At 26.3% G+C, this 27,189-nt stretch overlaps 5 protein-coding genes across 8 annotated transcripts; 1 reads left to right on the forward strand and 4 right to left on the reverse strand.

The window, feature by feature from the left end:
* Positions 1-1,193: 1,193 nt before the first annotated feature.
* On the reverse strand, positions 1,194-4,246 carry LOC128962318 (uncharacterized). The gene is made up of 2 exons (XM_054308693.1): positions 4,113-4,246; positions 1,194-2,385 (listed from the first exon to the last, which is right to left on the reverse strand). The coding sequence occupies exons 1-2, from the start codon at positions 4,244-4,246 to the stop codon at positions 1,194-1,196; spliced, it is 1,326 nt and encodes a 441-aa protein (XP_054164668.1).
* On the forward strand, positions 3,373-5,321 carry LOC128962946 (dr1-associated corepressor-like). The gene is made up of 6 exons (XM_054309381.1): positions 3,373-3,409; positions 3,656-3,689; positions 3,909-4,070; positions 4,168-4,386; positions 4,466-4,559; positions 4,628-5,321. The coding sequence occupies exons 4-6, from the start codon at positions 4,272-4,274 to the stop codon at positions 5,259-5,261; spliced, it is 843 nt and encodes a 280-aa protein (XP_054165356.1). The 5' UTR covers positions 3,373-3,409; positions 3,656-3,689; positions 3,909-4,070; positions 4,168-4,271; the 3' UTR covers positions 5,262-5,321.
* Positions 5,322-6,682: 1,361 nt separating this feature from the next.
* On the reverse strand, positions 6,683-11,932 carry LOC128962940 (uncharacterized). The gene is made up of 5 exons (XM_054309370.1): positions 11,886-11,932; positions 8,513-8,881; positions 8,103-8,419; positions 7,827-8,006; positions 6,683-7,645 (listed from the first exon to the last, which is right to left on the reverse strand). Exons 3-5 carry the CDS (start codon positions 8,367-8,369, stop codon positions 6,713-6,715), a joined length of 1,380 nt encoding a protein of 459 aa, XP_054165345.1. The 5' UTR covers positions 8,370-8,419; positions 8,513-8,881; positions 11,886-11,932; the 3' UTR covers positions 6,683-6,712.
* A 2,346-nt stretch (positions 11,933-14,278) lies between these two features.
* On the reverse strand, positions 14,279-20,281 carry LOC128962935 (mitogen-activated protein kinase kinase kinase kinase 5-like). 2 transcript variants are annotated; one of them, XM_054309365.1, is made up of 13 exons: positions 19,891-20,281; positions 19,607-19,835; positions 18,320-19,020; positions 18,083-18,237; positions 17,854-17,871; positions 17,570-17,608; positions 17,421-17,477; positions 17,295-17,334; positions 15,917-16,313; positions 15,406-15,809; positions 15,039-15,324; positions 14,836-14,928; positions 14,279-14,676 (listed from the first exon to the last, which is right to left on the reverse strand). In XM_054309365.1, exons 1-13 carry the CDS (start codon positions 19,984-19,986, stop codon positions 14,462-14,464), a joined length of 2,730 nt encoding a protein of 909 aa, XP_054165340.1. In that variant the 5' UTR covers positions 19,987-20,281; the 3' UTR covers positions 14,279-14,461. The 2 variants fall into 2 exon arrangements, with proteins under 2 accessions (XP_054165340.1, XP_054165341.1); XM_054309366.1 differs by lacking the exon at positions 17,854-17,871.
* Positions 20,282-21,379: 1,098 nt separating this feature from the next.
* On the reverse strand, positions 21,380-25,223 carry LOC128962948 (caveolin-1-like). Of its 3 annotated transcripts, none has more exons than XM_054309384.1 (7): positions 25,047-25,223; positions 22,855-23,018; positions 22,693-22,797; positions 22,486-22,622; positions 22,325-22,367; positions 21,822-22,021; positions 21,380-21,553 (listed from the first exon to the last, which is right to left on the reverse strand). In XM_054309384.1, exons 2-7 carry the CDS (start codon positions 22,871-22,873, stop codon positions 21,434-21,436), a joined length of 624 nt encoding a protein of 207 aa, XP_054165359.1. In that variant the 5' UTR covers positions 22,874-23,018; positions 25,047-25,223; the 3' UTR covers positions 21,380-21,433. The 3 variants fall into 3 exon arrangements, with proteins under 3 accessions (XP_054165359.1, XP_054165358.1, XP_054165357.1); XM_054309383.1 differs by having other exon boundaries at positions 22,693-23,018; positions 25,047-25,103; positions 25,173-25,221; XM_054309382.1 differs by having other exon boundaries at positions 22,693-23,018.
* Positions 25,224-27,189: the final 1,966 nt, after the last annotated feature.

The following is a 27,189-nucleotide window of genomic DNA, read 5'->3' on the forward strand; positions in this document are numbered from 1 at the left end:
ACAATATCAACAATAATAATATTAACAGAATAGCTGACCTACGGGTGCATCCGAAAGCCGATTGGAGACAAACGCTGAAACAATTGGTCGACCAGTTCTGGTGCGGTACCAAACTCAGTGTACGGGGCCTGTGGTGTGCCGGCACCAGTGCCTACGAATGGCTGGAAATGGGTGTCCAACAGACTGACCGGCGATTTTGTTGCTATATGTTTGATACGAGCGACTGTATAGCGGAAGCGGCCAAACAAATGTGTGCCGACAGCGACTATAAGCAAATCAAACAATTGTTGTACAAGAAAAACGATTGGCTAATAGCCAGTGGTCAGTGTCGAGCTTATGGATATCAATGGTGGAATTGGCGCACTTGGATATGTCGCCCGCCGTTGATGACTATTGGTGTGGCCTTTATATGTGTGGTCATATGCACCCGATTTTGGGCTTATATTTATTGCTAAGGACTGTATAATATTTTTTTATATATTGATATATCAGTAAATATTTTAAAGTCATTGTATTAATTAAATAATTTATATATATATATATACATTAAACAAACTAATATAATTATTTTATTTAGTTATCTAATATGTAATTTAATAATAAGCATCTAATATGACCATGTATTTTGTAGATTACAGTGTATATTAGATTTCTAGTAAATGATATCAAATTTATACTATTATATAAATATAAATAATAGAGTAAATTAAAATTTTAGCAAATATTTTTTTTAGAAATAATATTATCAGGAGTCAATTGATCAATTCATAATATTTATTATCTATAGTTATAAATTAACTTATTTCAAAAATAATAAAACTATTTTTTTAATTATTTTTAAATTAAAAAAATAACTGTATTATAAACTGCTGTACAATAGATACTGTTATTAATGCAGAATAATTTATATTAAAAACAGTAGTTTTAGTTTCTATAATTTTTTTTAACATTTTAATAAATAATATTGTAATTATAATACACATAATATAAAAATTAAATTATTTATGATATTCAAAATAAAATCACATTTAATTGTCATAAAAAATAATACATATTTTTCAATATGTTATTATTTGTCAACAAAGATAAACAATACGCAAATATTATACCAAAGTATTTAAAATAGTGAACAAACATTTTGTAATATTTTTTTATAATTATTTTAAATTACAAAAACACTATTTAATTAAAATCTAATAATTATAAGAATAAGATGAAGCACTCAAACCATAGGGATTAAAACCAAGATGAAGTGCTAATGGATTAATTGTTAGGGGATTATACCAATTATTACCAAATCCAAGTCCATTACCGCCTAATTGGTATCCATTACCTCCTACTTGATATCCATTACCGCCTAAACCATAACCGAATCCATTTCCGCCTAAACCATACCCGAATCCATTACTGCTTGATTGGTATCCGAATCCATTACCGCCTAATCCATATCCGAGTCCATTACTGCCTAAACCATATCCGAGTCCACTATTACTAGATTGGTATCCAAATCCATTACCGCCTAAGCCATGCCCGAATTCATTACCGCCTAATCCGTATGCGAATCCATTACCACCTAAACCATATGCGAGTCCATTACCGCCTAAACCATATCCGAGTCCATTACCGCCTAAACCATATCCGAGTCCATTACCGCCTAAACCATATCCGAGTCCATTACCGCCTAAACCATATCCGAGTCCATTACCGCCTAAACCATATCCGAGTCCATTACCGCCTAAACCATATCCGAGTCCATTACCGCCTAAACCATATCCGAGTCCATTACCGCCTAAACCATATCCGAGTCCATTACCGCCTAAACCATATCCGAGTCCATTACCGCCTAAACCATATCCGAGTCCATTACCGCCTAAACCATATCCGAGTCCATTACCGCCTAAACCATATCCGAGTCCATTACCGCCTAAACCATATCCGAGTCCATTACTGCCTAAACCATATCCGAGTCCATTACCCCCTAAACCATATCCAAAACCATTATCACCTAATCCGTAGCCTAAGCCATAACCTCCACTCAATCCAGAGTTTAGATTATATCCATTAAGTCCATATCCTATGCCATTGAAACCATACGGATTGAAACCCAAATTTAGTGATAATGGGTTTATGACAAGTGGATTATTATTTAAATTGTATGACAATCCATAACCACCATAACCGCCATAACCGCCATAACCGCCATAACCGCCATAACCGCCATAACCGCCATAACCGCCATAACCGCCATAACCGCCATAACCGCCATAACCGCCATAACCGCCATAACCGCCATAACCACCATAACCGTAACCACCCGGTCCATAGACACCTTGTCTATGATTGTTCCACGGGTTGAGAGCCAAGTTATTCAAAGTATAATATCGGCTAACATATGGATTGAATAAAGATTGTCTATTGTATGGATTGATACCCAAACCATTTGGTAGGTCAGTGCCCAAATGTTGTTGTGGTTGTTGTTGTTGTAGTTGTTGTTGTGGATGTGGTTGTTGTTGTTGCTGCTGCTGCTGTTGTTGTTGTTGTTCAGGTTGTGGTAAAATAGGCAAACCTAGTGATCCGGACACCACTAGTGCCAGACATACAAATTGTAACATTTTTATCGTCGGTTATAATAAAACAATAGATAAATCAAATATTTAAAAAACTGGATGTATATTATACCTAACACTTAGAAAGTAAAGTGGTTTTAATATTATAAAAGTTTGATATATAAAATCTATATAATTAAAAAAAGATGGTAGTTAACTTAATTAAAAATGTTTAATTAAAGTTTAATTTTTAAAAAAAAGTACATTTGATATACCTTATAAAATGTTATTATGTAATTAATTTTTTTTAAAGATTTCACAATTTTTTTAACTGTATAATACAGTCATTATATACGATATTTAAAGTTATAGTTATTTTATATATAAATTAACTTATGGTTTTAATTTTATTGCTTCATATTTATTAGAAATTAATATATATATATTTAAATTACTTATATTTAAGAAAAATATTTTTTATAATATAAATTAAATCTAATTTAATAAATTTAATCTACAATATGTTAAGTGTTTAAAATGTTAGATATGAAATTAAATTTTATAAAAAATATACCTGTACATATAATTAATTTAACAAATAAAAATACAATAGACTTAAAATGAGTATATATATATATATATACTCATTTTAAGTCTATTGTATTTTTATTTGTTAAATTAATTATATATATATAACACTATAATAATTTATCTTGATAATTTGTTATATAAAATTATTATCTAGTACATTTTAACTTTTTCTATGTGTGCTAAAATATAACTACTTTTATTTTTGGTATATTATATTTGGTTTATTGGACGTTATTGATGATTATAAAACTATATACAGAAACTTACTACAGGTATTATATTATTATAATAAACTTATATAAAAAAATAAAATATTAATTTTAGAGTTAAAATAAGTAAAAAACAAGAAGTTTTCATATAAATTCCCTGTTTTATATAAAATATTTTTTTTAAATGTTTAATTAATATCAACAAAAATACTTAATAAAATTTAATCAATTTATTGTTTTTTTAGAATTATTTTATAAAATTATAATAAAATTATAATAATTTTAAAAATTGTTTTTTCATTTTTCAAGTTTTTATAGGAAAATATGGGGAATTTAAAGTACTGTAAGTGATCTATACTGTAGTGTATAATATACAGTGTATATTGTATTAATACAATAGTTCAGTACAGTTCAGGGATTTAACTGTAGATTTCAACTCACAGTATATTTACTGTACATATATTTATACATTTACTGTAGTATATACTATGTGTACAGTATACACTATTTATTAAGTAATGTTGAAAATTTTTACTGTTTTTTTTATGTATTATTAATATAGAGTACGTATACATTACTTGTACTGTACTGTACTCTATAATGTGTTGACTGTATCGACACAAACAACAACAACAACAACAACACAGTAGTAATCATCAAACAGTTGGTCACAACAACAACAACAACAATAACAACATCACCGACACATCACATCTGTCATCAGGTAATTGTCTCGTAATATGTTTTGTTGTTTTTGATGACAAACTTGTCTTTGATTATCTCCTGTTTCATGATATATATGTCTATATTATCGATGATAGTGACGACACCATCAACATCTGTGTTGTATCTGTCAATCAACTGATCCCATAAACAGCTGTCTATCTGTCTGTCATTCATATCGAAGTAGAAGAGGAAGGAAGGAATGCCGTCAAAGAAAAAGAAGTACAACAGTCGGTTCCCGCCGGCGAGGATCAAGAAGATAATGCAATCGGACGACGAGGTCGGCAAAGTGGCACAAGTGGTACCAATTATCATATGTATGTGTAAATACTTGAAGACATATTTCATCAATTGATTTGTTTAATGATATCATAATAACCATTGTTTGCATAACAGCCAAAGCACTCGAGATGTTTGTCCAATCGCTGCTTCACTCGTCCTCAGCGATCACCCGAAGTCGTAACGCACGTACACTAACACCTAATCACATGTTTGTATTAATCAACACTTGATCTGAATTTGATGTCATTATAATATAATGATCTGATAATCAAACAGTAAGGCCTCGATTCTTGGCGACCAACACTTTCAGTTTTTGCGAGATATTGCTCAGTCCATACCCGACGTTAATCCCGGAGCCGATCAGGACGAGGACGAATCGTTTGCTGTGAACACTGGCGGCGGCGGCAATACTACTACGAGTTCAACGCAACCGCCGCCGCGTCGACAACTTTCGAGTAGCAGTGGTGGTGGTGGCCAACAATTGTTGTCTGCTTCGGGTCAGGCGGCAGCCACTGGATTTCGTAGACGAGGTCGTCCACGAAAAAAACTGAATGAATTATCGGCACAGTCTTGGGTATCGACTTTTGACGATCAGGAAGAGGATGAAGAGTCTGACGATGAGGACGACGACGAAGAGGAAAGCGATGACGAAGAGGACAGTCCTCTGTCTATTAATAATAATATTAGTAATATTAGTAATAATATGAATAATACAAATGTTGTCAATGATATAAATATAAATAATAATAATAATATCACAAGTGGTGGTCCATCAGGTGCTGCATCAGTCATCACCATTAATAGACATCATAACCAGCAATCGATGGCCACATCCATTTCTTCGGCGGCGACGACGACGTCATCACTAAATACTCAGACCATCGATGAAGACGACGATTATGACAACTAAATTGATTTTTTAATTTAATTAATTTAATACAATTATATCGGATATTATTACATATTATTATTTTTTTTGTCTAAAATTACTGTATAAATAATTTAAGTTGAGTTGAATTTTGAGGTTTCATTTGATGTCATAGTTTTTTTTTATATATAATTTTGAAAAATGTTATAAAATTATATTATTGTTTGTTATTTTGTATTTCATTTACTATTTATACCGTATATTTACCGTAATATTTTTTGCTTGAAAACTACTGTATTTATTGTAATTAGTATCATAAAGTAAAACATATATTTAAATCGGTATTAAAAATATCATTGTTTTATATTCTATATATCAATTTGAGACAAAAAAATAGTAATAATAATCATTTGATAAAATATTGTTAAATATATAGGTAAATGTTGTTGTTTTTATATATGAAAATTGTTTACTTATATATATATTTATTGAAAAAACAGTATTTTTATTAAACAAACTAAAAAAATATCGCCTACAACAACATTACAAATAATTATTAGTATAATTGAGATTTTTTCTTAAATTTAAATAAATCATTATTAATTTAATGCGATTTTTGTGAAAAATTTTATTGAAAATGTTTGGAAAACTTTATATCGTACCGTAAATTGTTTTTTTTCAGGAAATATACCGTAATATGATATAAGATATATACAATATTTTTTTATTGTAATTACCTTTAAAAAAATGCAATTATTTAAATTGCAAACACTATATACTGATTGTTTAGTACCGGTATATAAATTATTGTGAAATTAAATATTGTAGTAATACTGTTATGACAAAAAGCACATCCATTGGTGATCTAAGATTGTTGTGCAATACTATGTGGTGATAGTGTCATCAACTGTGGCGTGAAGTGGTGGTCGTTGATTGTGGTTTATGGTTGCCATGAACTAAGTGGTGGTAGAGTTGATGTCTGAAACGTTTTTTTAAGACTATAAATATCTGTGACTCACCTAACGGTTCCAAACATCTGTTTTATTCAAATAATTTGTTTTGTCAAACAATAAATCAAAATTTTCAATAAAAAACTAACTTTATTTTATAAACACTTTAATCTGACTTTAATATTAGACAATACTGTACATATCGTGGCACAGAAAATGGGTTCACCTTTTTTTTGGTGAAACGGGACTAACAGTTGGATGTATTGGATGGCCCAACACCGGCACCGGTAGTCACGTTTAGATATGAGGACTCAGAGTCATAAACCTATCTCTACTCTATGCATCAACTAATAAAATGATTTTTTAGCAAAAAGATAACTTATTTATAGTAAAAAACAATATTATTTAATCAAAAAATAAACTGGGTATAACCTCTATTTATTTTTAAAATATAATTTTCTATATAAATATAGTTTTTTTATACAATATAAAAATAAAAAGTTTAAAATGTTTTATATAAATATATTCATATTTAACGAATTATCATTGAAAACAATAACAATATCGTCGAACAAATTGATTATCAATACAATCGGATTGATTATAGTATCGGTTAATCCTCGAGATATCGCCAATGATTTGCATGTGTCGGGAACGGGTATCGACATTAACGGTAGCTTCGAATAGTCCACCGCTCGGCTCAACCGAAATGGTTATCAAATAATGTCTGATGTGTTCTTTGGTTCGCTTCCGGCTGTAGACAACGTGTCTGTCCATAACATCGTTCAAACTCTGTTCAAATTGCAATACTTTGTCGTTGAGATGTTGTTCGTAAGCACTGACTGTACGACGGAGTGTCAGTGGTTGGCATTTGTCGACAAAATCAGTTGCAAACAAACGATTAATACTATCGACAATAAATCGTGAAACAAATGAAACACTGTTGAGATCGGCTACCGGTTCGCTTGATTGACACGAACACCAGTGTTCGAGAATCGGTATACTCTGACAGCTACGGTCTTCGGGTATCTCCTGAAGCAATGTTTTGCCATATTTGACACCATTTGAACCGCTGTTCAGTAATTGTTTTCCAGTAATCAGGTGTTTGAGTGTTGAGTGAATGTCGAACGGTGTGGTCAATCGGTTTTCATTGATGGCCATTGATTTGTCGTATTTGTTGCGCAACTCGTCCGGCAGATAGATATGCATAAACGGCATTCGTTCCTCTAGTTTACCGGACAGTGTCTCACGAATTTTGCCGAACCGTATGCCGTGATCGCTAAAAAATACGACTACAGTGTTGGCCAGTAAACTATCGGTGAATAGTTTGTCCAACAATCGATGGACGTGCGAATCGGCCAAACCGGCGCTATTGATGTGGTCGTGCGTTAGTCGGGCCAGAAATGTAAACCCAAAATACCGTTGATGTCTTTCATTTATAGCTTTGACAAAGTCGTACACATAATCATAATATATCTGAAATTATGTTTAAAATAAATTATTATTATTATTATTATTTTAATTTTATTTTTCAATAATATTTTAATTATAAACAATAATAATTAATTAATTTCAATCATATTATTTATAATATATTAAAAAAAAAAAATTATAACATATATTACTGGTAATTATAAATATATTCAGTTTATTATACCTCAATCTCCGGTTTATCCAAATAACAGTCATTGTGGACATCGGGTTCAATGGCCAGACTAAATGGCCGCAAATAATAATCGGTCGGCTTTTCATTGAAACCGATTTTTAAGTAATTAAATGTTGCCATATATGGTGCGTCCTCTAGAAGTAGTGTATTATAACCGCGATTACTGTATTCCTAATATACAAACAAATAAGTTTTTTCTTAAAAAAAATCTCTAATAATTTTTATTGAATTGAATTAAAAATTGTTTTTTAAAAAATATATAATTACTTTCCAAATTAAGGGAAAATAGTTGAGAAAAACTGTTTTACTGATCGTCTCATTCCAGATATCCTCCAAATAATGACCGGTCAATAGTGGTGTCAAATTGACAAACGTATTGTCGGCCACTTTATTATAGCCGTACAACGTATAGAAGCCGTGTTTGGCCAATAATTTTGCTGTCATCGGAAAATGTCGGTCAAAGTTAAGTCGCGATATAGAGTCCAATCCCAGAAACAATATGTTCGGCAAATTGTCATCTTTGGTGGCCATCATCGGCTTAACGTCCGGTATCAACGGTATTATCTTTTCGTAGCTATTGCTACCTATGAATGATATAATAATAAAATTGTAGAAATATTATTGCTATTTAATTAATTAATAATATAACTACTGTATATATATTTATATATACAAACCATTATCGATAAAACATGTAATTTTCACACAATCGACACTATTGTCAAAGTACTGGACACCAGTTTTTAAGTTAAACTTTATCGATGGCGTGTAATCAACTTTATCGTCGGTACCTTTCTTTCTGAGGACATGACTCGTAAAACAATCAATTGGTTTATCAGACCTATTGATCACTTGAATACCAGTAAAATTAAATCTCTTAATCTCAATGTTATGTTGTTTGGCGTGAATACATTGGATCCGGTCTTGTGTTTTGTTTCGATAAATGCCGACAATTTGGTCATCAAATGCCGGCCACCGAACGATACGGCATTTACTTGTATTCACCAAATATGCTGTCTTTCTCTTCGCTAACTGACTAACATTATCTGTAGTCAAAAAATATATATATATTAATAATTAATATACAATAATTAATAAGTTTAATGTCAAGCAAATAGTTATATATTGTATATACCGTATATATTGTATATAATAGTATTTATCTAAATAATTACTATATTTTATTAATTTAATAATTTTATTTCATTTTTTTTAAATAGAAAATTGTTTAAATCTTTTTTACTGCTAAATGTATTGTTTAATATTTATTAAATTTATTAATATTACTGTACATATTTAATAAAACATTTAATTGTATTAAATATTAAAACTTATAAGAAAATTAGTGTAAATATTTAATTATTAACATACAGTACATAATATGTCTTGTTTTGTAATTACTAATAAAAAAAAGTTATTTAATAATTTTTATACTAACTATAAGATTTTACTTCTATTAAACAATTTTTATTTACAAATAAAATAAGATTTGATACTGCTAAAAAAAAGTATTTTTATCATATGATAACAAAAAAATATATTTTACTAAATTATTTATTAAAATATAATCCATTATTATAAAGTATTTTTAAGTTTTAAATTCAATATTAGATGACTAAAAATTAAAGCATAGTTAAAGCAAAAACATTGATTATAAATAACTTTATAACTGTATATTCAATATATCAAAGAAATTTATGATTCAAATAATGAAAAAACACAATACAAAACATTTTTAAAAATATATTTGAAAAAAGTTTTAGTATATATTATATAATACCGGTCTTTGGCATTAAAAAATCATATTTGTTGACTATATATATATACTTATTATAGTTAATATTATTTTTAACTATTTATTATTTATATATTAATGGATACATCAAAAAACTATTCTGTAATCAACTTCAAGTTATAGTAGTTATAGTTTTATTAGAATTACATGAAATTATTAATATATTATAATATATAAATAAGTGAAATCATATATGTATCTCAAATAAAGTATATTACTGTACTGTATATAACTTATATTAAAATACAGTATAGTATTATAGTTTTGTTTCTTTATTATTATAGTAAAGATAACATGGGTTTTAATATATATATATATATATATATATATATATAAATATTTTAACTATCGACTAATCTACTATATCTATTGATATAAAACTGACTGTCCATTACTATAAACACCCGCCTACTGTTATATTTTGGATGTGATATATAATATTTTAATAAAAATAAATAAATAAATCAGACTTGTAAGCCAATCAATCCATATATCATATCTGTATAGACATAAAGTTTATATCATTTTGCAAAAATATATTTTATGTCATATACTGTATATACATAGTATATATAAATATAGAGAAAAATCAGTAAAAAATACAATACTATTATTTTTTTCGACAAACATATTATATATATATATATATATATATTCAAAGTTTAATTAAAATACTGTAAACAACATATTCAGAAAAATAAAATTTTTATGTAATAATTTAATTAGTAAACTATTTTTTTGAGAAAAAAATTGAATTTAAATTTGAATATTATGATTGTTTATATATTTCTAAATATTTTGATTGTATTGATTACGACAATTAAGTCCACAACAGTTGATAATAAGTTAATGCCATCGAAAGCTGTTTGTCAATACTTGAGGGATGGCGTACACAAAACAGGAGGTAAATCATATAATTGTAATCAATTAATAGCTAATACTAATATTATATATCTGTATATTTTTATTTTTCATAATTATCAAATATATTTACATAATAGTAACTTACGGTATAGTAGTTTGTAAAGATAAATATTAAGTACTAATAATAAATTATACTATTATTGAATTAGAAAATTTATTTATAAATATTTAAAAGTATTTCATATAATAATCTTTTTTTAATTTCTAATTATATTTCAAGCTGTTATGATTTTAGACATATTTGATATTTTATTATCAATAAATTCTATACTAAATGAATATATATATATATATTTCAAACTTTACAATATATATATAGTAGAATATAAAGTAAATATTAGTAATTTTATACTTTATATTTAACATATTTACAGTGAAAACCAATTAGTATCAAATATTACATATTTAATGTTTTATGACATCATAATTAGTCTAATATTTGATTTTACTAAAAATACATTTATATATATATATATATATATATATATATATATATATATATATATATATATATATATATATATATATTGTAGTTTTAAAACCTATAATCATATATACTTAATATCAAATATCAATATTTGTTTTTTGTCTAACATTTTTTATGTCAATTTTAAAGGCATCGACAACTTTGTGGCCGCCGCTGGAGTGGCCATAGACTCGACTCTTAAACTATATAAGGCCTGTCTTATCAATGATGAAGGATTTCGTTATAAAAAATATTATAATTTTAATAAATTTAAATTAGATTAATATAAAAAAATGAACAAAACTTTTAAGTTAACAAAAATTATTATAAATTTTATAATATATTAAACTAAATTATATTTAAATTGAAGATTAAAACTTTCAAACAATACAATGTTATCAATATTAATAATAAATATATAAATATATAATTTATGTAATAAAAAAATCTAATAATTGATCATTCGTAATTTATTTATAATTTATTAAAATAAATATTAAAAAAATAAAATGATAATTTTTTTTTTATTATTAATAATTATATTTTTCTTAAATTGCAATATAATATATGATATATATATTGAATTGATTACATTTTTTTCATTTTTCATTGATTCAATATCAATTGTAAGTTAAAATTAAAATATTTTATAATTATTTGCTCTGATATCAACAAAACGTTAAATATAATTATTTTTACAAAACTAAGTATTGATTAAAATATTTATTTTAACTATTTTGAAAATTTTTTTTTAAGTTGAAAACTTAATTATTATATACATTAGAATTATAAAAGTTACAAATACAATTTTTTTACAAATTTTTTTATATACAGTATTTATAAATTAAAAAAAAACTAAACTTACTTTTTGATGAAATAATGTTATTTTGTTCAATGAAATAATTATCTATTAAATAATATTTTGAAAATTGATTTGAATTATTTGTAACTAAATAGAGAAATAAACCAAAAGTTACAAATAATATCAAAGTTAGCAATGAATTTCTGTATCGCATTTGTGTCTGTCTATTGTTGACAATAATAAATATTTATTTTTTTTTAAAATATCACATCAATTATTAAAACGATTTATTAGATGGAAATAATAATTATTATTATTATAAGTTAATAATAATAATTGATACACAAGTTTTGAATTTTTTATACATAAACTGATTGATTTAAGTAATGTTTTGATAAATATTTATACACATATATATACATATTGTATGTCAAAAGTTAAAAATAAATTATATATAAATAAATTTTGTATTAATTAAAAATAGTATTAAATATATGATATATATATATTTTGAATTACAATATATCAAACAAAATTGTGTCCTAAACACTATAGACATTAAAGTTATGATTTTCATATCAAATGTTGATTCACTTTTTAACAATTGTTAAGATAATCACCAAGACAATATTTAATAATTTGTTTTTAGCAAACATTAATATTGATAATGATAAATTTACTTATATATATATATATATATAGTTGTATTTTATATTATTATTATTATTATTATCATTTTGTACAACTAATATATTGCTTATAAATAATAATTTATAAATATTTGTCACAAACTTTTCAATTCATACATTTCACAAAACATTTCACAGTTTGACACAACTTATAAGTATTAAAAAAAATAACAAACATTTACTCTATTTATTAATGTATTGACTACAGTATTTAAATCATTATTACAAACTATTATAATTTACAGTACAGTACTGTACTATACAGTGATATAACTATTATTTATATTCAATATTAATAATTTATAATAATTTATAATAATTAAAAATATATTAATATATTTTTGTTAATATACTGTATAATAGCTATGTACTGTGTCATATACAGTTTATTTTGATATTTAATAAATTTAATGATTAATATTTTWAAAAAATTATTATTTTAAGAAAAAATGAGGTAGATTCATTGATTGATTTTTATTTTATTTACATATTTGACACTAAAAAAACATTAGCAAATAATTTTATTTATTATTAGATTTTTTTAATGTTGATATAAAACATTTAAACGTTAATTCATTTAAATAAAAATTATTCAATTATATCACATATAGTTCTGATATAAATATATTTTATGAACTGTTTTTTTTTATTTAAATACATAGGTTATAATTAGTAGAAACTTAATATTGTAGTTCAAACTAATAAATTTTGTTTTAAAAAAATGAAAAAAGTTTAGTGACTCAAAACAAATACTCATCAAATATATAATTTAATACAATTGTGAAAAATTATATCACAATAAATTCATATCTTATTTTTACTATTAGTAATACATGTATTAGGATAATATATATATATATATAATTATTTTGCAAAAAAATAATAATAATAAAAACAATATAGCGCATTTTACTTTATTTTAAAAATAGTTATTGTAATTTATTCAATATATATATATAGGATAAGTATTAATATATACTGTACTGTACAGTATGTCAAAGGGACGGCAGTTAAAAACATAATATTTAATATATATAATAATAATCTCTAAGTTATATAACTGACAACAATAATACTAACCTGTATTACTCAGCATATAATTTTTAATTTGTTTTTGTTTTGTTTGTTATATTTTGTTGAATTATAAGTTTTATCAAAATCTATTAATAAAATTTAATGATTTATATAATTTTTTTTTAATAAGTAACAAGTAATAAATTTTGATTTTAATTTAAATACAATATTATTACCGGTAATGGTTAATAAAATTTTGTAAATTCACACAAAATAAAAGTTATACAAAAATGTTAACAACAAATTTAAATATTACTTACTTGTAATTTTCTTTAATATATTTTTATTTTATATATATAATATATTGAAATAAATTGAACAAGATCATCAACAACATATTAATTCTATGTATTTTTATTTTTAATTTTAATATAATTTTCATAAAAATATAACTATTATTATCTTTTTTGTTTTGTTTTGTTTTGTTGTATATTTGTTAGCAGTAAGTAATTTTTCAAACTCAATAAATATTACAATTATTATCAATATATGTATCATCATATTTAAAGAATTAACAATATAGTTTTTAAATATATATATATATATTTATATTTATATAAATGAAAAAAAACTTATAAATAAAATGAATAAATAATTAAAATATGTGTAAAATTATATAAATATGTACAAGTTAATATTTAATAATAATAATAATAATAACAAATAAAAATAATGATAACATGTTGGGAAAAAAATCTAATCAAATACAATAATAATTATTTAAAAAAGTAAAATAAAAATAAAATGACTACCGGTTATCATTCACATGATTTATCAAATCATATAATATTATCGATATTATTAGTATTATTATTATCATCACTAAAAAAATGTTTGTTTGTAATTAATTGTAATTAAATCAAAAAAATTCATTTATTAATAGCTATTTTCATGACCGGCCAGAATGTATAGATTGGATGCCACACTAGTATCGTGTGTGGGCCGCGACTCAAGTACGACAATACGGTCAGAGCCGAGTAGCCGAAAGTGGCGACTCTGATCATTGATCTCTTGGACCACTTCGTTGTTCTTAAACGATCGGCCCTGCATTCCGTGCTCGTGAAATGCCAACACACAGTCAGTCAGACATACTAATCAAATGACAAAATCAATAAATTAATTATTAAATTATTATAACATTGTTAGCGATAATACTGATTTGGAAAACATTATAAATTATTCATAGATATTATATATATATATATTGAACTAATGTTAAGTAATAACTAATAGTAACACCACTTCATTACCAATTGATTTAATTTGAAAGTCAAAGTGAAGTTCCGCTGGTTGTCGACGACTTGATTTGAGTTTTCCCTGAAGATTGACTAACTTTACGCAATCTATTTAAAAGTAAATCATTAAATATGGTATAAAAAATAATTTATAACTATAATGATAATAATAATAAATAAAATAAAATGATAAAAACATATCAATAAAAAACACATACTGTCGTAACAGACAAGAATGGTATCCTTTTCTAACTGATTGACACTAATAATATTGAGTGAGTCGTGTCGGGCGACAATAGTTTCGGTTCCGTCGCCAAACTGGTCGTTATCGGAACAATCGTTAAACCAATTGGTGGTTGAGTTTAAGTGAATCAAATTCAATTGTAGTGCCCGATCGTCTTCGTAGCACTTTTTCACACCCATACATATCATTGGATACTCCATATCTTGAGTGATGATCATCTCAAATACATCCAATTCAGTGGGTATGTAGAGTTCAAATTGCTATAAWWTATRTATATATATATTTGAATAATAATGGTGTTAAATAAATAACAATTTATAAATTCTGTATTAAACACTTACCTTCAATAACATAAACTTATTCAATGGATTATACCATTGCATTAGAAATATGCCGTTAGCAGTGGCACCGCATAAATATTTGTAACCGTTATACGGGTTTCGTCCGACACAACATTTAGTACAGTTTTTAGTGTCCGACACTTTTGTCGACGATATAAATTTGCGTGGCATCAGACGCTCCGGTATTTTATTGATCATTGAGTCAACTGGAAGACCGAACGATACGTTTTTCTTTGAGTGCAATGTCATGAGGTCGTGCCGATACAAGTATGCAGTTTTACCCGATAATGACATCAATACGTTTTTGATGACAAACAACCAAACGGTTTTCCTCGGGTATAACTGATCGATGCTTGCGTCGTGCAGTTCGTTGAGATTTAAATAATATATACCTTCATCACAGCCTACAGTAATGGGGTTCAGTTAATATTAGTTTATATCAGATGATGACAATATTCATTGACAATAACTATCAATTGAAGGTTACGGTTGAATCAGTTAAAAACATTACCTAATAGAATGTGTTGGTCATGGGTGTCGGGATGCACCCAACTGGCCGAACAATTGATTTTTAACGGACATTCGTTGAATACTTTTGAGAAACAGGCGCCCATATGAACCTTTGGTGTGGGCGGCAGTCCATTGACGGTGGCGGGCGGTGAGTTCTGGGCATTGACCCGTTGTTTATGACGGTCGCGACGTCGCGGTGGTGCCTCAGGAGGTACCGCTGATTCACTGTCGTTACTATTATTATCACTGTTTGACAAACTGATCAGTGGTTGGCCGCCACCGCTCGAGCCGTTCAACTGAGGCGTTGACGGAGGTGTTGAGTATTCATCGTCGTCKATGTGAACCAACTCTAATGGTATCGATTTGCTATCATTGCATACTTCGCCTAACAACTGATCCTAAATATGCAACAAAAAATAGATAATTGTTTAAATAAATAATTTAAATCATAATTAAATAATCAATTAACAATAAATATTTAAATACAAAAACAAAAATTAGCAAAAAAAACATCTTATATATRTATATATAATGTTTAGGAAAGTTTAACTAAATTAAAATTATTTGAGTATAATTGAAAAAATCAAATAAACGAAAATAGCAATAACGATAATAATACAATAATAATAATAATACATTATTTATAAATTATATAATTTGATAAATAATTTATGCAAACATCAATACAAATTTTGAATTTGAAATAAAATTTTGAAAATAAACAAAATAATTTATTTTTTTAATCTAATTTTTTAAGATAAAATCTTACGACAGTATTGGTACTCCAATCTATAAAATCATCGTTTGGCGTATAATTTGTATTCAAGTTGTTTTGATAATTAAATTTAAAATTATGACTCCTAAATATACTATTATTATTATTATTATTAATTATATTATTATTATTGCTATTATATGGAGAGCTCGTAGTAGTATTTGTGGTAATATTCAAGCGAATCTGTGTTCGGGTGCTGTCATCCAGTAATTTATTGCTGGAATAGACTGGCGGCGGAACCAGTGGTTGTTCGACATTACTGTCGACAAACTGTTGTACAACCGGTAGCCTAGCAGTCAACACCCGATCCCGACCTAGCCGTGCGATGCCACCGCCAGAAGCCGCCACACCAAACACCATGTGCTCGATAGCGGCGGCGGCGGCAACGGCAGCACCTGTCGAGTCTGGTATTCGTGTTCCTCTCCGCCCAATGGGAACAGATTTATTAACTCTGTCCCAACCGATCGGCAGCTTTGCATACAGACAGACACACACACAGAGGTTTGTGAAAAATTATGGATATTTTTTTTTGTAAAATCATAACAACGATCACAGAAATAATAATAATTATTACAACAAAAAATTAGGTTTAAATGTCAATTACTTTTGCAGGAGATCCAAATGGTTCAATGGGAAGGGTTTGTCTGAATTAAAAAAAAATATATTAAAATTTATAAATTACCTTAAATTATGTTTTAAACTATAAATTATTAAATGATTTATTGCTTACTGTGAAGAATATTGTCGCAAAGCTTTGTCCAATGCTTGAAGACTGTCTTCATGTCCGCTAAAAAACATAATATACAGAAAAATCAATAACTATATACCGGTATTGATATTGTAGTTATAGTTTTAGTTAGATCTACGGTATATACTAACCGTTGAAGTAGTTCTTCATCGACAATCTCAAGAAGTGATCTATTAATTCAAAGATAAATAATTTTTTAACATAAAAATAATATTACAGATAATTATAATAATAAATTAGTAGTATATTAATTACATGCAACTACCGATAATAAAAACAAACAAACAATTAATAAATTATTAAATATTATTATAATAAATTCATTTAAATTATTTAACAAACATTATTACGGTATCACAAATGACACATAATTTTTCATTCATTATATAAATACAAATAATATATTTATACAAACCTTCGTCGCATTTGTTGACTAAATGTGTGTATGTTTTGATATTTTTCAGTCATTTTTTTTTAATTTTGAGAAAAATTACAATATGTTAATATAATTAAATTTATATAAAAATTATATTAAAAAAAATATTCTAATATATCCTTTTTCATATATATATCCTTATTAGTCGAGAAAAAAGCATATAATTTTTTTAGATAATCAAAAAATTGATAAATCAATTGACACTAACTTTTTAATTTGTTCCGACTCTGCGTCCGATTCCATCCAAGCAGTGGCCAAATCGTAGCCACTATTGTTGCTATCGTTGACTAAACCCCAGGCAACTGACACATCGGTGGGCTTCTCTTTTTCGGTAACATTGGAAATGGATGTCAGCAATGGAGCCTAAAAAAATAATGGACAAAAAATATCGGTAATTACTGGTAATAAAGTAGTTATATAAAGCTATATATATATATGTATTTACTTCAAAATTAATGCTTTCCATATGCAGTTCGGATCGTGTCTTCACCCGCGACCGCACCGACCGTTTCGAAGATATCCTCTGTGGTACGTCGCACACGAGCTCGTCGTCGGCGTCCAACTCGTGGTGATGGCCATTGTTAAAGTTGTGTGGATTGGCCACCTTATCGAGTAGTTCGCGCATTAGTCGTCGACTTAATTCCGGTTGGTGGACAAATGGATGAAGCAATAGTCGCTCGGCCGACGGCCGCTTCTTGGGATTCTTCGTGAGCGCCATTTTTACAAAATGATGAAAGTTTGTCGACCAGTGATTCCGATCTTTGAGTTGTGGCGGCTTAAAGCCTGACTTAGACATAAGGAACAGTGCTCGCATCGGATGCAAATCAAACATTGGCGGCTGCAGTTCGGCCAACTCAATGGACGTAATACCGACAGCCCAAATGTCGCACTGATGATTGTAACCGCCTTTTCGTTCGACGGCCGCCACTTCCGGCGCCATCCAATAGGGTGTGCCAATGAAAGACTTTCGTTTGTTAATGGTTTGTGTGATCTGTGCCGACACACCAAAGTCGGCCAGTTTGACGTCGCCGTCTTCGGTTAGTAAAATATTGGCGCCTTTGATGTCGCGATGCATTTTGCCCATTGAGTGCAGATATAGGATACCCTTCAGTGTCTCTCTGCAAACATATGCAATCTGTGGTTCACCTAAAATGTTTAAACAGAAATGATTTTATCATTTGAGACATTAATTGATCCAAAATCGACATAATATACTGTATATACAGTATATATTGTTTATTTATAATCAAAACCGGCGGTAGCTTTTGTCAACCTTTTTTTTTAAAACAATTGTTATCAAATAATATATGACTAAATTATCGGTAATTACGGTACAATTGTATATAAAATTATTAAAAGATAACTCCGGTAACTCTATACAAAAAATATACCGATTTATATAATTTTAATTTCAGCAACTTAACTTACTGTAATTACCGGTAATTTAAAATATAACATATCATTTAATATTACAAACTACCGGTAATACCTGGTATAATAAATTTATAATATTAATTATTTTTAAAAATTTATTTATAGTAATAGTCTATCATTAAAAATCTTGAACTTAATATATATTTTATCGTAATTTTTTCAGTAATAAAATAAACCAAATGTTTGTATTGCTAGACCTAAATATATTATTATTAATTGGTAGACAAGTACCCAAAAAAAAGCTACCTGTGCTCTCCCTCTCTCTTATTATATGATATAACCGTAATATATAATATACCCAATGGTCCGGTACAGTGATAGATGTCCTGTAGGGAACCGCCGCCACAAAACTCCATACAAATCCATAGTTTATCTCTGCGAAGATATGAGCCGAAGAAGGCCACAACATTTGAATGGCGACAGTCTTTCATCATTAGTATCTCCTGTTGGATGACATGAAAGTCGTCTCCCGGTTCCAGTTTGATAATCTTGATGGCCGCCAATTCACCCGTACAAACACGTCGGGCCTAAATAATAAGTCATCAATCATTAATCATAGGACATCATTATAAGTGGACATACCTTATAGACATCACCGTAAGTGCCCGAACCAACCCTTTGGATCAGATCGTACTCTTCTTGTGGATTACGACGAGATATGTCTAATGGTTGAGCCATTGAGTCTTTTTTTGGGGACACCACTGATGATCAACAAAAACAAAACAACCAAATGGTTGTATGATTAATATATATGTCTTGAGAGGGTTGGATCAGTGACAGTGATGTCTGTTTGTGTTAATCATAATTCAACAGTTTTGTCGTCAATCAGATAGACTTAACATCACTTAAAAAAAAAGTTATCAATTGTTTTACATAATAATTATTATTATATGATATAAACATAACTACAGTATTATTATTATTATTATTATTAATATCACAACAATTACTCACTCAATGCATAGTATTTGTATGGTATGTGTAATACCGTAATAATAATCATTGCTATGGTTTTTACTATTAAATATATTGTATTATGTAATTATACATATATTCTACTGTAGTTTTACTATTAATATTTAAAAGTACACTAAATTTAATGCACTAATAACACTATTATTGTGATTTTACTGTAGTTATATCAATAAAGACTAGACAGTGCTGTAGACTATGGGTAAGTAATAAATATCCGAAACCGATATTAAACATTGCACTATTTTTTTTATTTGCAAAAGGGTATTATTAAAATTACAAAATATAACATAAATAAATATTTAAAATAAGCAAATTTCAAAACATTAAAATAAAAAAATAAAATATCTAATTCAGATATCTTTATAATTATTTTTAGATTAAATTAGATTAAAATTAATACCGAAATAAAATAAATGTTTTATATATTTTTATGTTATACTTATTATACTTAATATATTTTTACAAGTATTTGTCAATAATTTATTTTGATTAATGTTTTTTTTGTAACAAGATCAGTTTAAATCAACAACAAAAAATCTATACTTTATGGGTTGGATTTTTTTTTAATATAAAGATTTTTTATTTTGGTTTTAGTTTTTCTAGTCTAATATGTATTTAATATGTTTGTTGACTGACAGCGCTCTCAATACAGTATAACCCGAACCGAACATATGATTCTTGTATTAATTACGTCTAATTTAATATAAATACAGTAATAAATATTATATATTTTTTAAAATAATAATTTATTAATTTTATTAAATAAAAAATTAATTTTATTGATAATTAAATGATTTTTGTATAACTTAAAAAAAGTACAAATATATGTGTATGAGATTACATGCATTACAACATTATATTGGGTTATGATTTTTTAATATAAAATAAAATAAATACTGCAATTTAAATGCATATTTAAATTTAAAAAAATAAATTTAGCTGAAAATAAATATAGTTTCGATAAATATATTATCGTAATTAAACTAATTAATTAATTATAATTATTTTTAAAAAATACACTTAAGTTTTGAGATAATACCACAAAAAAATGATTTTTTAAAATATTTATTTATATATAAGAAAGAGAGATGTCATGTGTTTGGTTGAGATTACTGAGAGATGTCGTGGAGAGAACGCGAGGTTCGGCCAATCAAGCGGTGGTCACTGTGTCCACGGCTACAGTTTCACGACGGGTGCGAATATTGTTGAATAGTAGAGCACCCGAACTGAATAGCGGATCCAATAGTGTACGGATAAGTCCACTCCAAATCTGATTAATAATAAAGAAAACAAATTAGAAAATAAGAAAAAAAAGTTTTCAAATAATGTTTAATCAAAAAAAAAATTAATTAAAAATTATTAATTTAATTTGCCCTAAATTTAAATGCATTGTAAGTTTTTTCTTAATTAATTTTTAAGTTTTAAAAACATTTTTTTTAACTGGATGTAACTGACTCTACAGTACAATACTGTATACATAAAATTATATAAAAATTATTTTTTAAATTTATATAAAATTAATTTTTTTTAATACTTACTCTGTGAACATAATGAAGGATAATGTCGAGCACTCGTAGGGCTGGAGTCAGAAACCAAATGGTGAACAAATTGATGAAAGCAAATACCAGTGCCCACAACAATGCCAATGGTATGGCTATGAAGGCAGCAATGAGACGGTAGAACCAGAATCGGGTTGCATTGAACAATAGATACGATAGACGCCAAACAAACTCAAAACCTGTTAAATTTTATGGTTAATTTTTTTTAATGGATTAGATTAGCCTACAATATATTTACTATAAATTGTATTTAATTTTTTTTAATTGGGTCCCTATCCGAAAAACAGTACCGTACTATTAAATTATGTTATTTAGTTTAAAAGATGATAAATACTATACATATAAATTATATACATAAATTTCAAATTCAAGAAAATGTATCGTTTTTTATCTAACAATTTAATTTTTTTATATTTATTTTACATATATTTCTAATAATAATAACTTTAGTTATTTTTGTTTTTTTTGTGTTATAGTATTACCGTGAGTTGGATCCGGTTCGCCCAATACATCCTCAAAAGTGATCTATATATTGTTTGTTTGTTTTTTTAAATAAATAATTAAAAATAATTTTAAGATTCATATTAATTGGACAGTTGGGTAATGTTATGTAATGGTTGAGTACTGTATATAATTTTAATACATTAATATGTTGATTGACGTGTTTTTCGTCTCTATCCAAGACATTGAGTCCAATTGTGAAGTTTTGTGTGCATAAGTCAATCGATCGCTTAGTTGTCTCTTTAACCACTTTCTCCTTCTTCTCCTTCTTTTTCTTTTCTATAGAAAATATATATAATATTCATATAATTAAATTAAATTTTTTTTTATAAAAATCATTAAATCAAACCTTTTTTGTCTTTAGTTTCGTTGACCTCTTTCTTCTCGTCGTTATTGTCGACGTTTTTGGTCTCCAATTCAATCTTCTCCGGTGTTGTTGTTGTCTCTGTATCTTCTAATAGAGGAACAGATGACTCATTCAGATTGCATTTAGATCCACTTTTACTACTACTTTTGGTTTCCGATGCCATTGTTAATTGATTTTTTTGGTGATTATTTATCGTTTTGATGCTTTATAATGATATAATATAAAGGATCCGATTCACTGATTAAACTTCAACCAACAATTTTAATGAATGTTTTTCAAACAAAATATATGCTTTCCTTGTGAAGCACCTGTCGTTTACAAATAGAAATGTATTTATTATATATGAATTCTATACCCAACTAATATATTTTTGCAATTGTTGTAAACTTTTTTTTTATTATGTCATCTATTTTATTTATCTACAATTATTGTTAGCTCAAAACATATTTAAATGGCATACTTTATTATTTAATGCTGTATATAAAACTTAAGCTTTAAAAAATCTATTAGAAAAATTTTAATAAATTTAATAGTACTATAATTATATTAATAATTTTATTTTGGTAATAATCCAATTTTGTGAATTTTCTAATTACCGGTAATGATATCAAAAAACTATATATTGATTAAATAATAATAATTACATAAAAACATTAATTTACTTTTAAAAAAATGTTAGAATAAATAATTTATATATTACACATTTTATTAGACATGTTATATAATTTATCATAATATAAATATATGCTTTAAAAAATTTAATATTTTATAAATACTTTTTTCTAATAAAAGAGTTATTTTTTAAATGTATTGGCACTTTAAAAAAGATAAGTATCCCACGATTTTAAAGCTATTTAAACATCATTATCATAATATCTGATAATATAATAATATTTATATACAGTATATATAGTTCAGTGTATATTATCCTAGGCTCTTTAATATTTATAGTGAGTCATACATTTAATTATAGGTTTGTAGATATATATGTTGGTATAATAAGCAGAGATATAAATTATATATATATACAGAATATAAATTTATACAAAGCCTCAGCCCATCCCATTCACCCCTACCCTCAGTCTCTCTCTTTCTCACTCACTCACTCACTCACTCACTCACTCACTCACTCACTCACTCACTCACTCACTCACTCACTCACTCACTCACTCACTCACTCACTCACTCACTCACTCACTCACTCACTCACTCACTCACTCACTCACTCTCTCACTCACTCACTCACTCACTCACTCACTCACTCACTCACTCACTCACATTATTATTCATCATAGTATAAACAGTATCCAGAAAAAAATGTTTCACTGTTTTTGCAAATAATATACTGTATAGTGTTGTCTACAAAGTGATAGTCAAAAAAAAAGTTATATACAACTGAAACAGTCGGCTAAAGTCAAGGTCGGTTAAAGACGACTTTCCAGATATACTATTGGGCTAAACCATTAAAACTATTTAAAATACACAAAAACACATTATTACACTATACCAGCACCGGGGGTACCATCATATTTACTGTATATATATAGATATAACATGTATATTATTGACATGTTATATATATATATCTGCTGCAATCAATTACATTTTCACTATTAAAGGTGCTAGAGCATTTTTTAAATAGATTTAATCACAAAAAACACACTACACAACATTTTACACTTATATACAGTATACGTTATGTAGGTGTTTACTAACACAACTACCTGTCCAAGTTAATAAACATTTATATAAATTAAAACAATAATTTAAAGCTACAATTTGCGATACTATATAGTAAATACAAAATATTTGTATTATTAAAAAAATTTAAATCACTTTATTTTGTCTAAAACAATTTGTATCTTATGCTTTTATAAATTGTTATATATTAAATAATTTAATAAATTCAATGAATTATTATTTTTTTAGAAATATAGTTTAAATCAAATACATTTATATAATATAATTTTAATTAATTCTATGATTAGAAACTTTTAAATCATTATTCATTTAAAATTAAATTTTATTTTATATATTATTAATAATTTTTTTTTAATTAAACATGAATAGAATTATAATATAAATAAGTCAATATAAATTTATTATAATTGTATTGATTTAGAAAAAAGTTTAATTTTTATGTATAAAAGTTTTAGATTTATAGCATATTTATAGAAATATAAAAAAATTTAATATTTTGAATATTTAGACAAAATAAATACATACCTATTGACAATAAACGTTGTAATTTTGTTGATTTACGACAAAATAAATGAAATACAATTATAATTATCTATAAAAATATATATAAAAATCTATATTTATTTATAACAAACCGATGTTAAAATGTTGTGAATTAAAACTTTGTGTAACAACAAGTATTACTGTTTAAACTTCAATAAAAAGTTGTTTTCAATTGAATTGAATTTTTTTTTGAAAAAGTTTTGAACAAAAGTTTATACTTTAACTTAACGTATGTGTAGAGTATGTGCAGTGCTATGTATGTGAACACCAGATATAAATGAGAGGAACCGCACCCAATATATAACAATAAATGGCTGTTTTCTGTTTGGTGTGAGAGAAGCACTGGGCACAGGCAGGCATCCCATTCCCGGGAGTCTACATATTCCACACACATATACATATCAACAGTTGCCAGTGTTCCCAAAATTCATTGCACTGTATTTTTTCAAATATCCAGATACTAACCAATGGGGTGTCTGAGAGATCATATATACGATAATATCATCTCAATTGATGCATATTTTTTCCCCTAACCTTTCACATACATAAATATTTTGCATACAATTTAAGAGTATATACTGTATATATAATATAATATTATATATATATAAACTGCATACATAAATATGTAACTTTTTGTTTTGTTTTATTGCTTTTTTTAAATAATATAAAAAATTATGTAGTAATAAATAACGAACTAAAAGTTTTACTAAAAAATAAATAGTTATTTAAAATATTTATATCAATTATTTTTAAAAAATTAAGCTATTAGTAATTTTCAAAAATATGATAAAATCATTAGTTTTCAAAACATTAATTAACAAAATACAGTTACATTCACACAAATATATATATATATATATATATATATATATATATATATATATATATATATATATATATATATATATATATATATATATACTGTATATAAGCTACATAGATACATATACCCCATGTGGCTATTAAATATGTAAAATAATTTATCATTTTAATTTATAATTTAATAAAATAAAATAAAATAAAGTTATATTAATAGTAATTCTTCTCTGAAAAAATATGTTTAATATATTATATACTGTATAGTGTATATATATTTATATAATTAGTTAAATAATTAAGTTATTTAAAAAAATATTTTGTTAAAATTGTTAATAACAAAAATTAAAAAAATTAGTAAAATCGACATTTAAAAAGTTATAAATAATTAAAAAAAACAAAAATATTGAAATGAATTTATTACAATATATATTTAGAAATTTAATAAATGTAAACAAATTATTTAAATATTTTATTATATTTAGTTTTGTTTGGCATCTTTAACGTAATTGTCGAGCACTGCTTTAGCCGTTTTGGTTACCCGTAGATAGGAATCGGTAATTCTGGCCAAAACATGCAAAAAGTTGGTGACAAACACACCACCGCCACTCTTATTAATCTTCGGCGGCTTACCGTCCATACCAGTACTGTTGACCACTTGGCTGACTTCGCTCATCATTGTCTGGCCTAACGATGTGGCCATATTGACGTTGGCCAGTATAGCATTGGCCGTCTCCTGGAACGGTACGGCAGCGGCGGCCATAACACTCTGTAAATGGTTGGCCCGTTGGTCACCATTTTGCGTCAGTTCGTCCATCTTTTTGTGTGACTTTAGATACAAATCATTTAATTCTCTCTCAAATGATATAATTTCTTCCTCATAGTCTTTGACCGGTTTAACCAAGTCTTGACAATTAACTAAATTTGCAATAACTATAATAATACAAGTTTTCAACAATTTTGATGACATTTTTTTTAAAAAAAATATTGACTCTAAATTATTTTAAAAATTAAAATGAAAAAATATAAAATAATAAGACAGAATATATTTATAAATATAAACTTTTTTACTATTTTATGTGCTAATTGTTTTTATTATATATGTTTTTTAATTTATCATTAAAATAAACATGTACATAATGTATGGTTTTATATAAAAAATAATTTTATTTAATGTGCTAATGTTTTTTTTGTTGGTTCAGTGTCCTTTCTTGAAACATATTTTTTTATAATAATTAAAATAAATTATCATAGTTTTTGAATATACTAAAAAAATTCAATTTATTTACTATAACTATACTTTTAGATTCTATAGATTTTATTGTTTATTAAATATAAGATAATAAAAAAACAATTTTCACTAAAATTATCAATAAATAAACTTTAGTAAGTAAATAATATTAAGTTATAATGTTT

This window comes from Oppia nitens, unplaced genomic scaffold (genome assembly GCF_028296485.1).
Source record: "Oppia nitens isolate AA-2021 unplaced genomic scaffold, nextdenovo-longstitch-racon4-pilon3 scaffold6_pilon_pilon_pilon, whole genome shotgun sequence".
NCBI lineage: Eukaryota > Metazoa > Arthropoda > Arachnida > Sarcoptiformes > Oppiidae > Oppia > Oppia nitens.

Excerpts from the sequence above, each read along its gene's own strand:
- LOC128962318 (XM_054308693.1), bottom strand. The coding sequence starts at position 4,246 with ATGAATGACAGACAGATAGACAGCTGTTTATGGGATCAGTTGATTGAC. Across the intron at positions 2,386-4,112 it reads CAGGAGATAATCAAAGACAA|CCGATATTATACTTTGAATA; the intron begins GTTTGTCATCAA and ends TCCATATGTTAG.
- LOC128962946 (XM_054309381.1), top strand. The coding sequence starts at position 4,272 with ATGCCGTCAAAGAAAAAGAAGTACAACAGTCGGTTCCCGCCGGCGAGG. Across the intron at positions 4,387-4,465 it reads AGTGGTACCAATTATCATAT|CCAAAGCACTCGAGATGTTT; the intron begins GTATGTGTAAAT and ends TTTGCATAACAG. Across the intron at positions 4,560-4,627 it reads ACACTAACACCTAATCACAT|TAAGGCCTCGATTCTTGGCG; the intron begins GTTTGTATTAAT and ends ATAATCAAACAG.
- LOC128962940 (XM_054309370.1), bottom strand. The coding sequence starts at position 8,369 with ATGATGGCCACCAAAGATGACAATTTGCCGAACATATTGTTTCTGGGA. Across the intron at positions 8,007-8,102 it reads ATTTTCCCTTAATTTGGAAA|GAATACAGTAATCGCGGTTA; the intron begins GTAATTATATAT and ends TTTGTATATTAG. Across the intron at positions 7,646-7,826 it reads TGGATAAACCGGAGATTGAG|ATATATTATGATTATGTGTA; the intron begins GTATAATAAACT and ends ACATAATTTCAG.
- LOC128962948 (XM_054309382.1), bottom strand. The coding sequence starts at position 22,873 with ATGGCATCGGAAACCAAAAGTAGTAGTAAAAGTGGATCTAAATGCAAT. Across the intron at positions 22,368-22,485 it reads ACGTCAATCAACATATTAAT|ATCACTTTTGAGGATGTATT; the intron begins GTATTAAAATTA and ends AACAATATATAG. Across the intron at positions 22,022-22,324 it reads CGAACCGGATCCAACTCACG|GTTTTGAGTTTGTTTGGCGT; the intron begins GTAATACTATAA and ends AAAATTTAACAG.